Source organism: Salarias fasciatus, chromosome 4, assembly GCF_902148845.1.
Source record: "Salarias fasciatus chromosome 4, fSalaFa1.1, whole genome shotgun sequence".
Lineage (NCBI taxonomy): Eukaryota > Metazoa > Chordata > Actinopteri > Blenniiformes > Blenniidae > Salarias > Salarias fasciatus.
In genome coordinates this window covers 1,799,059-1,814,651 of record NC_043748.1, presented here as the reverse complement: position 1 = coordinate 1,814,651, position 15,593 = coordinate 1,799,059, and the positions used below count along the sequence as shown (strand labels likewise).

The 15,593-nt window shown below is 45.4% G+C and overlaps 1 protein-coding gene across 3 annotated transcripts in view; it reads left to right on the top strand.

Annotated features, from left to right (window-relative positions):
* Positions 1-15,206, top strand: part of asic2 (acid-sensing (proton-gated) ion channel 2) — a 361,085-nt gene extending 345,879 nt beyond the window's left edge. For 2 of the 3 annotated variants that reach the window (XM_030090324.1, XM_030090323.1), the window contains exons 5-11: positions 1,248-1,398; positions 1,715-1,771; positions 10,042-10,195; positions 11,556-11,647; positions 12,431-12,510; positions 13,146-13,214; positions 14,839-15,206. In XM_030090324.1, the coding sequence (XP_029946184.1) occupies positions 1,248-1,398; positions 1,715-1,771; positions 10,042-10,195; positions 11,556-11,647; positions 12,431-12,510; positions 13,146-13,214; positions 14,839-14,940 (705 nt within the window). In that variant the 3' untranslated portion in view covers positions 14,941-15,206. The remainder of the gene's footprint in view (positions 1-1,247; positions 1,399-1,714; positions 1,772-10,041; positions 10,196-11,555; positions 11,648-12,430; positions 12,511-13,145; positions 13,215-14,838) is intronic. The other variant, XM_030090322.1, reaches the window with a different exon arrangement.
* Positions 15,207-15,593: the final 387 nt, after the last annotated feature.

Below are 15,593 nucleotides of genomic sequence, written 5' to 3'. Positions count from 1 at the left end.
CCAGAGCGGCAAGCCGCGGGAGCAGGAGGAGGACGGCGCTGGGAGTTCTGGTGCCGTGGGATCCTTCTGACGATCCGTTGAATTGTTTCCCGCGCCGCCTGGTTTTGTTGTGAAGCTTCTCTGCTTCTCGGCGCTGGCTGAGCTTCAACAACTGAGGGATGCATTTTTTTTATTTTTTTTATTTTTTGGAAAGCTGCTGTCATTATCCCTCCACACTGTGTGCGCGTTCCTCGAAGCTCCCATTTAAAAATTCTTAAACTCACCCACAAATGTGTTAAATATTTATTCCTGCTGGCTGAAAAACATTAGCACTAACTATTTTATGCAAGTAATTGGGCAAAGTCTGAAAACTGAGAGTGTGTGTGCCGCGGTAGAGACTCACACCACAGAAAAATGTGTCTCTTGAGGAATCTGAAAGCGCCGATATGAGATCGTTAGCAAGTTTCTGTGGTGACAATGTGGGAAGTTTATCTCTTTGACTGGGTAACATTCAGACTTTGTTTACACGGCGAAGTTTTCAAGTAGCCTGGACTCTGACACCGAGAAGTGGTGTCAGAAACGAGTAAAATGGAAACGAGCGTCGCTTGACGACTGCTGTTCATCCAAACAACATCAAACCGCAGATTAGTCATGAAGTGATTTAAAAATGGGTTTTTGTTTTTGTGTGAGGCAGCAGCAAAGGGAACGAAGGACACGGGGTAATGATCAGCTTTCATCAGAATCATACTGTGTTCTAACATCTGTCAGGGAGCGCCGGGGAGGATCCGGCAGATAAAAAGACGTCTGTTTGGATCGTTTCTTCTCTCCTTCTCAAAGCCACCTGTCTCCCCGAGGAGGTCCCAGGTCCCTCTGCTGAACTCCACTAAGCTCACAGCGCAACTCATTTATTACGATCTGATTCTCGATGTTATCCTAATATTCCATGTGATGATAAATGGTGGGGAATTTTATTGTCTTAAACAGACAGCAGCTTTTTTTCTCTGAATTTCTTGGACAACAGTTTGCAGGTTTTTGCTTTTCTTTAAGTTAAATATTTTACCTGGATCTCAACTAATCACTATTAATGTATCTGTCAAGTGTATTTGTAAAATACTTACAAATAAAAGCAAAATAGTGCAGATTTTCTGCCATTTTCATCACGATCAAGGAAAAGAAAAAGTGAATTATTGCGGTGCTCTTGGTGTAAAATGTACCGTGGGCGATGCAAGAGTAAATCCCAGCACCCACTTCCTGTCTCTTCCCCGCAGCTCACCTACCTGCCGCCGCCGTGGGGCGAGTGCGAATCCAAAGCTCTGGAGTCGGGCTTCTTCCAGGTGTACAGCGTGACGGCCTGCAGGATCGACTGTGAGACGCGCTACATCGTGGAGAACTGCAACTGCAGGATGGTGCACATGCCCGGTGAGCAAGGAAGCATCCTGGGGAAAAAAAAATCCGGGGATGATGTATCGGGCGTGCATTCATAAAGAGGAGCTTTCAGCAAGGTTGCAGTATTTCATGTGGGCTTAAACAGCCTCATATTGATACGGGGAGTCAATAGTGGGTTTTGGGGGCGTCGGCGTTTTTCAAAAAGCTGCAGGATTACTCGTCTGTTGAGGAGACGCCGCTGCGCCCTCCAGATTGTTCCACTCATCGACGTGTTTACACTCTGCTCGGTCCCAAAGTTTGTGTTTGAACGCTGTGATTGAGCGGAGCGCTCTGTTCGCCCTCTCCCCAGGTGACGCTTCGTACTGCACACCTGAGCAGTACAAGGACTGCGCCGAGCCCGCCCTCGGTGAGTCTCCACACACACACACACACACACACATCCTCAATGCTCGTTTACATATGATTACTGCCTGTGTGGAGGATTAGGATATCTGCTCCTGTTGACACAGAGACTTAAAGCTGAGCCTGCTTTACAGATGAGTAACACTTGAAAGGGTTTGGCGCTCCGCACGGCGCCAGGTGAAGCCGCTTTACGCTCCACGGTTAGAAAATGCAAAGCTTTCGGGTACATATTCTCTATCATACCACTTTAGAGTTTTCTGCACTTCACTTCCCTCTTTAGTTTGTAGAAACTTTTTAAGTGCAGCATTTTATTCCTGCTTTAAAAGGGATTCGAACCGTGGTCCCACACTCGGACTTAAAGGCATAGTTCGGGATTTTTGACATGAATCTGTATGGCATCACCGTCAGCAGTGTTGTCCATTTCGGTTTCGGTCCAGACGAAAGTCGTCCGGCAAGTTTGCTGGGGTCCCGAAAACAAAGCATTTTTCTTCTCAAACCAATATGTATTTGAAAGAGTGATAAATTTGCATCACAAACCGTTATCCGCGAAAAAGTCAGACCTCGTAAACGCTTGGCCTCCCTTCTCCCGTCATATCACTCCGCGCTGCCTCCAGCTGGCCGCCGCGCTGGTAAAGTTAGCTCCATGAGGACGAGCTCCGTCGCTCTCGGGAGGGATCATGGACAAGCCGGGGAGGAAAAGAGATGCAAAGTCGGCAGACCCCCCCCTTCTCAGCCTCGCTGGTAGTGTCCAACGGAAGGGACTGGCCCCTACAGTTGGTACCAGTTTGGCCACAGGAGTTGCCGGTAGGTGCCGCAATGCGGGAACCAACCGCCTTCGGGGCTCCACTCCGGATTCTTCTTTGGGGGGGGCGGGGGGCTCCCTTAGCCTTTGGCACTCCTGTGACGACCACAAGGCAGTGGTGCTATTTTACCCATAGCTGGCGGGGGTTACGACATGCAGACAAGGGGGAGACAGGAGTCGAACCAACAACCTCCCGACTGTGCTCCCCCACTAGACCACAACCGTTCCCATTTCTGAGTTGGTTGAATTTCATGAACGAAGATTGTTTCTCAAGCTTCCTCGTCATAATGGAGTGACTCCCTTCATGAAAGCATTGCACTTTTATGTTAAATAAGCCAATTACTCAAAGTTCTAATAGTTTTCAGTTTGTTTTTGCACTAAAATGGTGTGTGACATCAAGTAAATTAAATCCGATTAAGTTTTATTAATAATGTATCAGTTAAAATACTGTAATCTCTGAACAGAACATGAAGGTTGAAAAATCATCTATTTATGGGGCAACTTATCAAACGTGGTCACTTCCACATGTTTCTTGTCTCTTTAAGTTTAACTATTATAAAATAAGACTATTTTTTTAAAAAAGCTTTCGTAGCAGTTGGACAGGAAGGGTTTAAAAAGTGTTATAATGAGGGTCGATGAACGGTTTGTGACGACTGTCTCCTTTGATGTAGTTTCCACTTCTTTACTGTTACTGGAGAAAATCAAACAATCCCTCGTTTCTGAGCATGAAACAACTTTCTCCAGACGCCAGGTATTTGTGATTTATGCGGCCGTCAGACTTCAGAAGCTTCTTTCGTCAACCTGCAGAACGGATCGACAGACAGCGAGTGAACACAGTGGAATCAGTCACCTGCGTGAAAACACGGCGTCTCTGCTCTCCCTTCTTCACACTGGATAAACATCCACGTTATTATTATTGAAATAAGCTGATTTGTGACACAGACTGGAAGAGGGCTGTATTGTGACCTTGAAAGAAAATCTTTCTGCTAATTCGTGCCAGGATGATCGTGTTTCTGAAACCAGAAACTAAACTCGGCAGCTTGGTGAGACAGTTTGTGGATTTATTTTATTCAATTTGTTCTATAGAATTCATTTGAGTGCATCATTAAAAAAAGATTTCAGATTTAAATATTCTTCAGGTTTATTCTTATATTTTCACCAAAGAGTTCAGCTGTACAGAAATGATGTTAATAGTAATAAACATCCAATAGTGGGTGTTTATTTCGTTTTTGGATTGAGACACAAATAGAGAAAAATATGCTACAATGTGGAGATGGAGCATTTTCAAAAAGTTGCGTTTTCCTCCGTTTACATGGAGTCAGAGCATTTATGCTGCTTTCTTTGGTGCGTTTTTGAAAAATTGTGATTCTTCCCACTCACACAGACGTGGAGCATTTAAAAAAAAGTTGTGTTTTACATGGAGACAGAGTCAAAGCTTTTTGAAAAAGTTGCAATTTCCTCCATTTAGACGAAGACGAACACCAAAATTTGCATTTTCACTGGCTTCAAATGTCGTCGTTGTGTGAACGGACCTCCAAAACACGACAAATGTTTTGTGTTTGCTCTTGAAACGACGCTTTCAGTTGAACGGCACCTGCTGCTGAGCCGCACAAGTTGTCGACCGAGTTTGTCTGTAAAGTTCACGCTCACCCGCCGAACCTTCCTCTAATTTATCAAGATGAGTCATCTTAATATTTCCTCAGTGTGTGTGTATGTGTGTGTGTGTGTGTGTGTGTGAAGGGCTCATCAAGCCTGCCACCATCATCAGGCCAGACAGTGTTAGAGTTCAATTTAATGCTTGGATAGTCCCAAAGATAAAGCCTCATATTTTCTGCATTGGAGCAAATTACACAACCATAGAAAAAGGATTCCACCGGCCTGGATTTCTTCCTACAGACTCGCAGTTTTACATCAGCTCTGCCTGTTTGATTAAATACAGACACATCCTGCTGATGAAGGTATTGATCTTTTCCTCTTTTTTTTTTCTTTCTTTTGTTCAGACTTTTTATGAAGCGGCCCTCACGCCTCTGAGTAATATATTATCGGACTGATGAAAGCCAGATAACGCTGAAACTTGGTATTTTATCTCAATTAGATTCCCTGGATAGAACTAAAAAGAGGAGGTTTTGCCTCTCCAAATGAGCAGGACGGTGAAGAGGTGCTGTATTCCACTGTCGGTGTGTGAATTCCATGTCAGGGCCTACGCTTCAGACCACAGGCAGGCCACACACTCCTAACAAAAGGTTAAGACACGAAGGCACGAAGCTTGACTCACTCGACTCACCAAGCGTGGGCGGCTTCTCGTGTAAATCATCTGAGTGAGATTAGTGTAATATGAGACGTCAAGATGTAGCCGCCTGTTTTTAAACACAAGAAGTCAGGAACTGTCGTTTTCATGAAGACCTTTTTTTTTGATATTCTGATGTTTTTTTTCCATTCGAGCTCATTCAGTGTTTTGAATATAATATGATGATACAGTATTCATGTTGTTTCAAATGTGTTTCAATAAAAGTTGTATATTTTTTTCTTCTCAGCCTTGAATGACTGTTTCATTATGAATGTTTCTCCACAAATCACAGCCTGCGTGGAGGTGATATTAAAACTGCCCCCGCGTCGTGTTTCAGAGGGAGATCAACAGGCGAATGTGACTCTCAGCCAGCCGCCCGTCATTTATTTGGTGTTTTTTGCAAATGAGGCCAAATGTCCTGCGCTCCTTCTGCCCCCTCTGGCATGAAACCCCCTGCTTTTTCTTCTTCTCCTCTTTCGTTTTGTAATTCATGAGTCCCAGAAGGTGCGCGGCAGCCTGCGGTGTTATTAACATCAAGGACAGCTCCAGTCTGGCTAATGGGCTCCAATAAATCCAGCCGAGAAAGAGCTGTGGGGGGGGGGGGGGGGGGGTGCAGGTGAACTGTAGCTGTCCCAGACTGGGTGGTGGGACTCCACCACCCAGTCTGGAATCATCTCCCAAAGGAGCCTTTCAACCCAGTCTGAAGATTTGGACTGGAGCGCGTCGTTAAAGCATAATAAAATTCATCCACAGCCGGTGAACCGAGGCAGAAACGTTCAAAGCAGAGCATCTTTAAATAAAATACCCTCAATGGGATTTTCTCTTTTCAAATGTGGGTTATTTGACCACGTTTCAAGAGCAATCCCATTGAAGTGGTGGCAGTGATAATACCGTACCATTTAAAAGCGGTATGCAAGGTTAATTAATTTTTGGAGCACTTCTTCTTTATGCATATTCAACTAACATTTTCTTTAAATGAATAAAAGCCCATAGTAAGAGCAAACACAGAGAAAACATTCATTATAGCGTCTTTTAGAAGTATTCTGATACAGCAGGATAATGTAATGGCCTTACCAGGCCGCCATCTTCTTCCTCCAACACAGCAAGGTTTTTTTTTTTTCTTTGCAAGTTTCACACAATCAGCATCAGAGCTGCAGAAGATCATCAGCGTTATCCACCGCTGTAACATTAACGTACATTCCACTACATAAGCCATGCATGAGTCCTTTTTTTTTTTTTTTTTTTTATAGCATACAGCACTTTTCCAGTAATTGGAACAGCGCAGCTCCAGTACATCCATGAACAAACGCACTCAGCTGAGATCATTACATGCAAATGAAGTGGAGAATAAATCCACAGTGCAAATCTGGTAACCCACTGAGGGGAAGATTTCTCCCCCCCATCTCTGTAACTGTGTTACTCCAGTTTTTGGAACTGCTGCTGGAATGAATATATATGGTTGTATTTATATGTATAGCCTTCATCCATCGGGAGCCATCTGAGTTTCTTCTGTCCGCTGAGCCGTCAGTCTCAATTTAAAAGATCAATCATTCAGTATGAACGGTAGAGATTTTGCATTGTTTCGTTGAATAGATCAGCAATAAAGACATTATGCTGTTTCGGGGGATTTTAATGTGTGCAGGAGGGGAAGAAAAGGGGCGTCCTCGATGGAGAAATCAGCCATCTGAATGCAGGAGGCCTCGCTCCTGCGTTTCCAATAATGTCTCATTTAGCTCTCATTGAGTTTAATTCTCATTTCAATCCTTCTGCCGGGTTCGGTATCAGTTTCTGGGCTTCGGATTCTGATTTAGATAAGAAATAAGAGACCATGGGAGGAAGAGCACTGAATTCCCTCCAGCGGTTGCGTGATCACACGGACCTGAGGGCGATTAGTTCGCCGCGAGGAGCGGCTTTTATCCACAGAGACGTCTAATTTTTCTTTCTGATACATTCTGAGAAAAATGAATGAGCATGTGGGGATGTTTCAAATCTGGAAATTTTGGGAGTAACAACAATAGAGATCTAAATTCAAATGGGAGAGAATGAGCTGCGGCGGAATTAAATGAGATCTATTTAAACTTCAGAGATGGTGACTTGAAGAAAGTGTTGTGGGCGTCGCCCCGACTCTCACAAAGTTTTCCACCGGGCTTCGAAAGCCGCTGTCGCTCGGCATTAGCGTCAGCGCCGCCGAGGAGTCGGTGTTATGTCGGACGCTGCCGGCGTCACACAGAATCACCCGGCGCGGTCGCGTCTCCCCCTCCGTCTCCCGGTCAGGCCGCCGCCGCCGCGCCTCGCTCTCTGTCAGCGTGAAGGCGATTTCACAGCTGCCGCCTCGGGGCGTGTTGGTGCTCGCCGCGTTCCGTCCTGTCGCTCCGTGACGTTGACAGTGACACTGACTCACACTGTCACCGCGACTCCCAGCGGAGGGCCACGCCACGCTGCGCCACGCCTTGCACAGACAGCGCCATGGAACCGCGGCCTCGTGCGCACTCAGAGAGCAAAGTACGCGTGACCGCCGCCTTTATAAGCAGAAGCTGTTGGCGGCTGTCTGTGACTCCACCGTATACGTGGAGGTGACACTCATTCATACAAAGGTGAATCAATACGTCTACAAACGATCCAGATGTTAGCCTTGAGAGCAGTGACCTCTGACCTTTCCTGCACCACGGATTAGCGGATTAGCTGTTCAGCTAACTTTGAAAAGCATTAGCGGACTAATTAGCTTTTGCTAAATTTACACATTAGCGTAGTGGTAGCTGTGGGAGCCAAATTAGGCCGACTACGTCAACATGAAGCTGAAACTCTAGTTTCAGACGGTACTTGAACGCCTCTCGTGCTTCGGTTACTGTGCAAAGTCATGAAAAGTCTCTTCTGTGCGGTTAAAAAAAACGCAGAAAATTGTTTCTAAAAAACATGGATTTTGTAATGCATATAACTCCCGATCCGTTTGTCCGATTGAAAGGATTCAAAAACTGTTAGAAAGCCCCGGAACTCAAGAGTCCGGGGGTTTTTGAACGACTCGCGTACGTGCTTGCGTCATGGCGCGCCGTCAACAAATGTCGCACGTGCGCACTTGACACGCGGGCTGGTCAGTGGAGTCCTGAGTGCTAACTCGTCAGTTTACTGAGTCCATAGACAGAGTCTACAAGTCACTCATATAATAAAAGTTAGCGGTTAGCGGTTATTGTTAGCTTCAGCTAAATCTTTTAGCAGTTTATCGGTTTAGCGTTATCGAAGCTAACTTTTCAGTCAGCGGAAGAACGGCTATCGAAGCTAACTTTTTGGTCAGCTGTGCCCACCACTGCAGGTTCATCAGAATAACTACTAAATCTGCTAGTATAATGCTAATGCCGTGGTTTATTTGTTTTTGTTTTTGTTTTTATTTCAATTATTTTTTCCCCCTTGTTTGGTCTATAAACTATGAATCATTTGGTTTCAATAAATATTTGAATGATTGAATGTACAGCTGAATTGAATTCGTGGAAAACCATGAAAGGGGAAGGTAAATCTTATTTCACACATGAAAATAAAAATGCATATGTACATGTTATTTCAAGAAAAAGTGCACATGCACGTGCATGTGAAATACTCATTGGTGACGTGTTTCTGTCTCCAGGCAATAAAACCCAAAGTCGCGCGAGGCACTATAAAAAGCTGATGTGAGCAGTAGGAGCGGTGGACGTCGATCATCACTGCGTTTTGAAGGCGTCCTTTTGTGCTGCTCAGAGACGCCTTCATTTAGCACCGTTTTAATAATGAGCATTTTAGAAATAGACTTATGAAAAGAAGCAGCAACAATGTTCGTGTTTATGCTAATCAAAGCCGAACAAAACCTGTCTTAAGCCTGTTTTTTTTAAATAATTGTGTACATGAATAGGAAACTCACGTTTCACACTATAACAGACTGATTCAGACTTTTGCCAGAAGTCATCTAAAACCAAAGTTGTGTCTTTCGAAGCGAGCTCCTTCATACGTGAAGAAGCTGTGAAGTTATTATTAGTAACGTGAGGACAAGATCACGTTTCCTCTCTTCAGATCGACGGTTTATTATCTGCTTCTTTCAGTTCTGACTGGCAATAACTGTTAGAACAGTCACAATACTGGATATAAGAATGTTAAACTCTCTTTATCGGGTTTATCCAACAGATCATGTTTGTTCAAACATGCAAGCATATTGTGAGGAAGTATATGTAGTCAATCAAATGTGAGCACAGCAGAAAGACAACTACAACAGAGACAGAAGAACTGAAAAAAAAAAAAAACTAGGCACACATAGAAATAACTTCCAGAAAATATGTAGTATGTTATGAATACCTGCAGCGCTAAGCCCACCTTGGACAGCCTTCACTATCAGATATATATGTCAATGAAGGAAAGGGACGTTAAATATTGTTGCATTAATCAGATTAGCTTACAGCTGAGAGCCAAGTATTTTCCAGTCTGATGAAATATAGGATTTCTTGGACTCGGACATGTCTAACGCCGAGGGTAAACAGGACCGTTCAGAGGACAGATGAGAAGGAGAGCTTTCAGTTTAATGAAAATTACAGGGTGATGTTGAATCACCAAGCATGCAAAAATAAATTCAGTAATTCAGCCAATACTGTGTAATTAAAGATAATATCAGGTTCAAACATGGGTAAAATGACCTCTTACTTCCTATTACCTGCTAACTAATTATGCTTTGATGTTTTTTTTTCTCCTGAGCCTTTAGCTTAGCAGTTGACAAATGGACCAGCAGAGAAATAACTGATAGAGAAAGATTATTTATCTCACACACAATCTTGTAATAACATGTCTGTGTTGTGTTTTCAACCAAGAGCCTTTTTTCTCACCCAGCATACTGTAACTTGACTCACTTGCTTAAAGTTTTATCATTAAATCCTTTCAGTCTGAGTCGAGGTTTTGTCCTAAAGGGATGAGCTGTTTTCATAAGGTGGGTATGAATTGTTACAGAGATGAAGGCCTGAGTCAGACTCAGCCCCAGAATATTCAAAAACCCGCTTTAGGAGCTTCACACGCAAATCAATAATGTAGCACTTCATGAAACTCAGAGGAAAGTCTGCTCAGGTCGACTCCGAGCCGCTCTTGTTTCATCACTGCAGGATGTCGGGGAAAAGAAAGAAGCTCTAAAACTATTCCTTCGTGTCTTCCACCCTCCCCGCCCCGTCCTCACCCTCTCCAGCCAAGCTGTCGGCCGTGGAGAGCAGTAGCTGCATGTGCAGGACGCCGTGCAACATGACCCGCTACAACAAGGAGCTGTCCATGGTGAAAATCCCCAGCAAGACGTCGGCGCGCTACCTGCAGAAGAAGTTCAACAAGTCGGAGAAGTACATCACGTGAGTGCAGCTCCAGCGATCCGCTTTTAACGAGTCCAGTCATTAATAGGCTTTGTTTGTATCCGCATAATTAAATATGCATTAAAATTTCAGGCCTTATTTTCAGTTACTTCCTTGCTTAATGAACCGGACTGGGGAATTATAACAGCACCTAGTATTTTTTTTGGTAAAACAAGTTATTTCATCAGAACTTCAATATATATATATATATATATATATTATAAATGCTGTTCAAGAGCATCAAATGGAAGAAAGGAAAAGAAAAATTTTAAAAACTAAACTGAATCCAGGTGTGATAAGGAGCTTAGATTTTCCTCCATTTTGAGCAACAGGAAAGATCAAGTGCATCTCGCCTGTCACAACGTCAAAGTTATGACTAAAACAAGAGCAACAGAAAAGAGTCAGGAAATATTGAAATATTTCAGAGGGGGGGGGGGGGGGGGGGGGGGGGGGACACAGAAACTATCCAAATTCATAGTGAAGGTGTGTGAGGAAACAATAATTAAAAAAGAAAAATGGAGTGAGCTGATATGAGGCAGAAAATGCCTCACATCTGCTCCTGCTGTATTTTGCGCTCTCTAGCAGGTTCTGCCAATTTTCCACATTCATAAATGCGATTACGCTAAATTAAAGGTGTGTGCCGTCATGCACATCTGCCAGGTAGGATCTTCAGCGCTCCCGCATGTCCGCGCATGCAATATCGAGTTTGTGCCCATTTTCATACATGCAAACCGTCAGTAGATCCGAGTGTGTCATTACTTCATGCATTCATAAAACCGTCATGTATTGATACATCAGTCTGAGTGGCACTCGCAATCTCGAGATCAGTCAAGGAAACAAAGCTAAGTCCTGCGCCGCCGTAACATGAAAAGACACAAGTATTAATGAAAACACGCTGGAAAATGCATTCCGCAGTACGATGTGAGGATCAGAGACCAAATCAGGACCTTTTTCACTCCAGCGATCTAATATCAAAAATAGCTCCTCATCATGTAAACATAACAGAAAAAATATGGTGGGAAAGAATAAGCACCAACCCAGAATTGTATGATTTGTAATTTACCTGACAAGCTGAGCGTGCAGAGCGTGCGGGGAAGATAATGTGAAAACGTGACAGTTCCCCTCCTACGGGATTAGTATAGACTGGAGCTGAGAGGCTCGCTCGCCGCCAGACACCTGCTCGAACCACCCGCCTCTTTCTGCCCACATTGTCTCCTTGTAATGAGTGACTGGCTGTGAGAAGCCGAGCGTGTTGCTCTCCCACATGGCAGCGGCGGCGGCGGCGGCGGCCACTCAGCGCTGCAGAGAAAAACCAAAGACTGCTGCTTATTGCATCAAACCGCGTCTTCATGTCTTGCAGGGACAACATCTTGGTGCTGGACGTCTTCTTCGAAGCTCTGAACTACGAGACCATCGAGCAGAAGAAAGCCTACGAGGTGGCGGGCTTGCTGGGTGGGTTCGCTCGCCGATACGGCGGTGGACAGTGTGAAGATGTGTCGACGGTGCTGATCGATTATGAAATGTCTCAATAGAAGGTCAACAAACACTTCCAATCCATAGAAAGTCATGAAGGAAAGGTTGACAGTCAATATTGAACCATTTAGTTCAGGCGAGCAGCGTTACTGGCGATTCGATTTATTAGAATTTCAATCTGGAGCTGGAGAAAAGGTACTGGATTGTGTTTTGGGTCAAGATCTTATTTGGGCAAGCATCAGCTTTTAGTTTCTGGCTCATTTGTGGTGGTTTGATTACCTTCCACCATCCCTTAACTCCATGTGAAAACGACAGTTTTGTTCCAGTGTGGTTTCCTCAGATGCCCAAACAAGTGAGGGAATCAGTGAATGAGCGCGTTATGATTCATATATGGTCAACAATTAATGCTTTTCCATGTTCGATAAGGCAGTTGATGCATCAAAAAGTGTCGTTATTTCAATGAGGTGACTTTACAAAGCTGTGCAAACCTGCAGTGCCAATTTTTTCCATCCACACTTCAAATCTGTGAGTGTGTCAGTACGATTGGACCTCCTGGGTCACATTTCCTCCTTCTCCCAGGGCCAGGAGGCATTTCTCGTTCCAGACTGCTTCCACTCCAGCAGCCGTCCCTCTTCCTTCCTGTCTCTGCCAGCCATTCGGGTCCATGTGTCGCACTTTGATCTGAAACCAGTCTTTCTCCCGACGCCGCCGAGAAAACATCTCCGTTTGGCTTTGCGTGACTGAACCCGTGTCCTCCTGCAGGTGACATCGGAGGTCAGATGGGTTTGTTCATCGGAGCCAGCATCCTCACCATCCTGGAGCTCTTCGACTACGCGTACGAGGTCAGTCCCACACGGCAGGTTCCACCCTTCATTTTTATTTCATTTTTTTCTACTTGCACATGCCTCAATAACTCCCACACAGCACTTCTCCTCCGTCTCACTGCCTTTAAAAGACTCTTGGTTTGGGTCTTTTCCTCTGACAAGCAGCATCCCGAGTGCTGACACGACAATGTTACCGCTGTAAAACGCAGATAGAAATCCAGATTTACCTCTGAGCTGAAGGGCTTTATCTTCCTTCTTCATTACTTTTGCTCCATTCGACGCCGCTTTTTAGAGCTTCAATTGCTGCTCTCTGCTGCACAAAGTTTTGATAAGCTCATAATAGTCTCTGCCTCCCTCTAGGGTTTTCAAACCTACAGAAAAAAGTTTTTTTTTTTTTTTTTTTGTCGATTTTAATGACCAGAATGGAGTAATTGGGATAAGAAATCCTCTTGTTGCTGACTCAAGCATTCCCGAAGCAACGCGAAGCAGCTTTCATGCTCAGACGATTGTAGTAGTGTACTTTGTTGCCGCATTTGCCACCTAATTACATTTTCACTTTGAAGTCAAATGTTTCTTTTCAGTCGGTAATTAAAAGATGAATTTTCATAACAAACTGAGCGAATTCCCCTCGACTCCCCCTTTCTGACGCGCAGGTGGTCAAAGACAGACTGCTGGACTTGCTGAGCAGAGACGAGGAGGAGGAGAGTCACGCAGAGGACGTGGTAAGAGCGGCCTTTGACCTTCCTCTTGTCAATCTCCTCGTTGACGGCTCCGTGTGAGTGTGCGGGGACTGCAGTGTGATTTTTTTTTCCCCGCTCTGATCGCGCGTATGAAACCTCGCCTCAGCCGCACGCCGTCCTCTCTCGAAGGCGCGTTCAGACGAGCGCTGCGGATCTTGGCAGGAGCAGCCGTGCCGCCTGAGCGAACGCTCGGTGAATCCAGGCGGCGGCGAGTTCTCCGCCGGGCGAGTTAATGCCTCTTTAATGAACACACGCAAGAACAGCGGATAGCTTAATCAACAGAAGCGAAAGCGACAGTGTAAAGGACGGAGCTGGGTCTGTGGCGGGACTGCAGCAGCAGATTCATTACCGGATCGGTGATCTGCTGCTGGAACAGACAACGCACCTTCGCAGAACCGGAATGACTCCGTTTCTGTCTGAATCTATCGAGATGTTTGGAGTCCATCCCCGAATGAAGACTTGCTTTTGTAGAAACCCAGTTCTTGCACTAATCACACTCCCCATGACTGTTTTTCACTTTAAACACGTCGATTGTTGACGTCTTGGCAGATGCCTGCCTGAACCTTTGTTCTCATTGCCAAGTTGTCCTGCCGTGACTCCGTATCGGTGCAGACTGTGATCGCTCCAGTAGCTCTGCAGAAACCTTGAAATTACTTCACAGCTTTGCACTTCCTTCATCCTCAGAATATTTTTTGGGGACAGAATCTGTGCTTAACACATGCTCTGTACCTTTTCACACTTTGCACAGTTTTACTCCCCGTTCGGGGTTTTTCCGAGCGTTCAGGTGTCATAAAAAGGCCACGGGGGCTCTGGGGGACACTTCGGGCCACACACTCATTGTGACGGCGTGTGAGGAAAGGCTATTGTCCGCGAGACGAGCGCTCCCAGAGCTTAGCATTAGCGGTTCCACATTAGCAGGTGTGTTAGGCTTGAGGAATCCCAGAAATTGGGTTTTGAAGAGTGGCTACGACTTCCTCGCTCAGTGAAATGTGGAAGCATCATGAAGTTTCACTGATCTTAGAAAAGAAAGGAGCTGAAATATTCAAATATTTCTTTTTTTGTTGTGCTGATGATTTCTAGTTTACCCCGAGGAAGGAGTCTTCAAACCTACAGAACTGTTTTTGCAACTTTGCACCAAATAAAATGAACTAAAAAAAAGCATTATTTATTCTGAGGGAAAATTGCCTCTCTACATTGAACCTAGCCCATTCAGCTACACATCTTTTTTCATGCTTGTCTTTTTAGATGCAGCTTTTTTAGTTGTAGTTAAAGACCAGTGGTATAGTTCAGGGTGTATAACTTTTTTCTCAGTCAGAATCGTGTACTTCCACTTCCAAATCCTCATAATGCACCAATCTGCAGTATCTATAAGCTATGTTGTCTATTTTCTTTGTCTACAATGACGAAACCATGAGCAACCTTACTCTTCATTTAATGGATTGGTAGTTGTCTGTGTTTACCATGAAACATGAGGATTGACGAGCCAATCAGAAGCAATCGGGTGGATCATGACCGGGCAGACACTGCTAACCGATAAATTACACTGCATACGCTGTTTTCAATGTCTGATCTTGCTCTGAAACTCTCCCGATGGCTCCCCTCCCAGAGTTCCTGCGACCCGGTGGCCAACCACTCGGAGTCCATCAGCCACACCGTGACCGTCCCGCTGCAGACGACGCTGGGCACCCTGGAGGAGATCGCCTGCTGAAGCCCTCCCCCCTCCCCCTCAGAGCCACACTGGGCGGCGCGCCGCCCTTCGCGATCCCGGGCGACCTCACCAGGGGAGGGGAGGAGACGAGGACGGGGGCATTGGGGGGGGGGTGTCGGCGTGAGGACGGCGCACGCCGCCCCCCCCCAAGTCTGGACCACTAATGGGGATTAAGGAGCTGTCGGCCGGACTCCTCGGCGCTCTCTGTCACCCTGCTCCGCACTGCTGGAGGACAGCGGCCTTCCCACGGACGGCTGGGAGGCCGGGCGGGGCCAGGCGCCCGTGAAGGGGAGTCATCCCGGAGCAGCGTGTCCGTGTAACAAACACCTTCATATGTCGCTCACTGCCAAACCAACTGTACAAACTGCATGCGTCGATCTCTCTTGCTCTCTTTGCTGATGCGTACGCTGGACTGCAGTGTTGCTTTACTGTACATGTGTGCCATATCTCTCTCTCTCTCTCTCTCTCTCTCTCTCTCTCTCTCTCTCTCTCTCTCTCCATCATCAGCGGGACGGGCCTGTAACAGGGCATAACAAACTTTCGAATGTACAGATTGAACATATGGTTGTTTAAAATCATAGTTCAGGCGTGACCAATCCATCTCTTAAAAAAAAAAAAGAAAAGAAAAAGAAACTTGTTTCAATGAGCAGTTT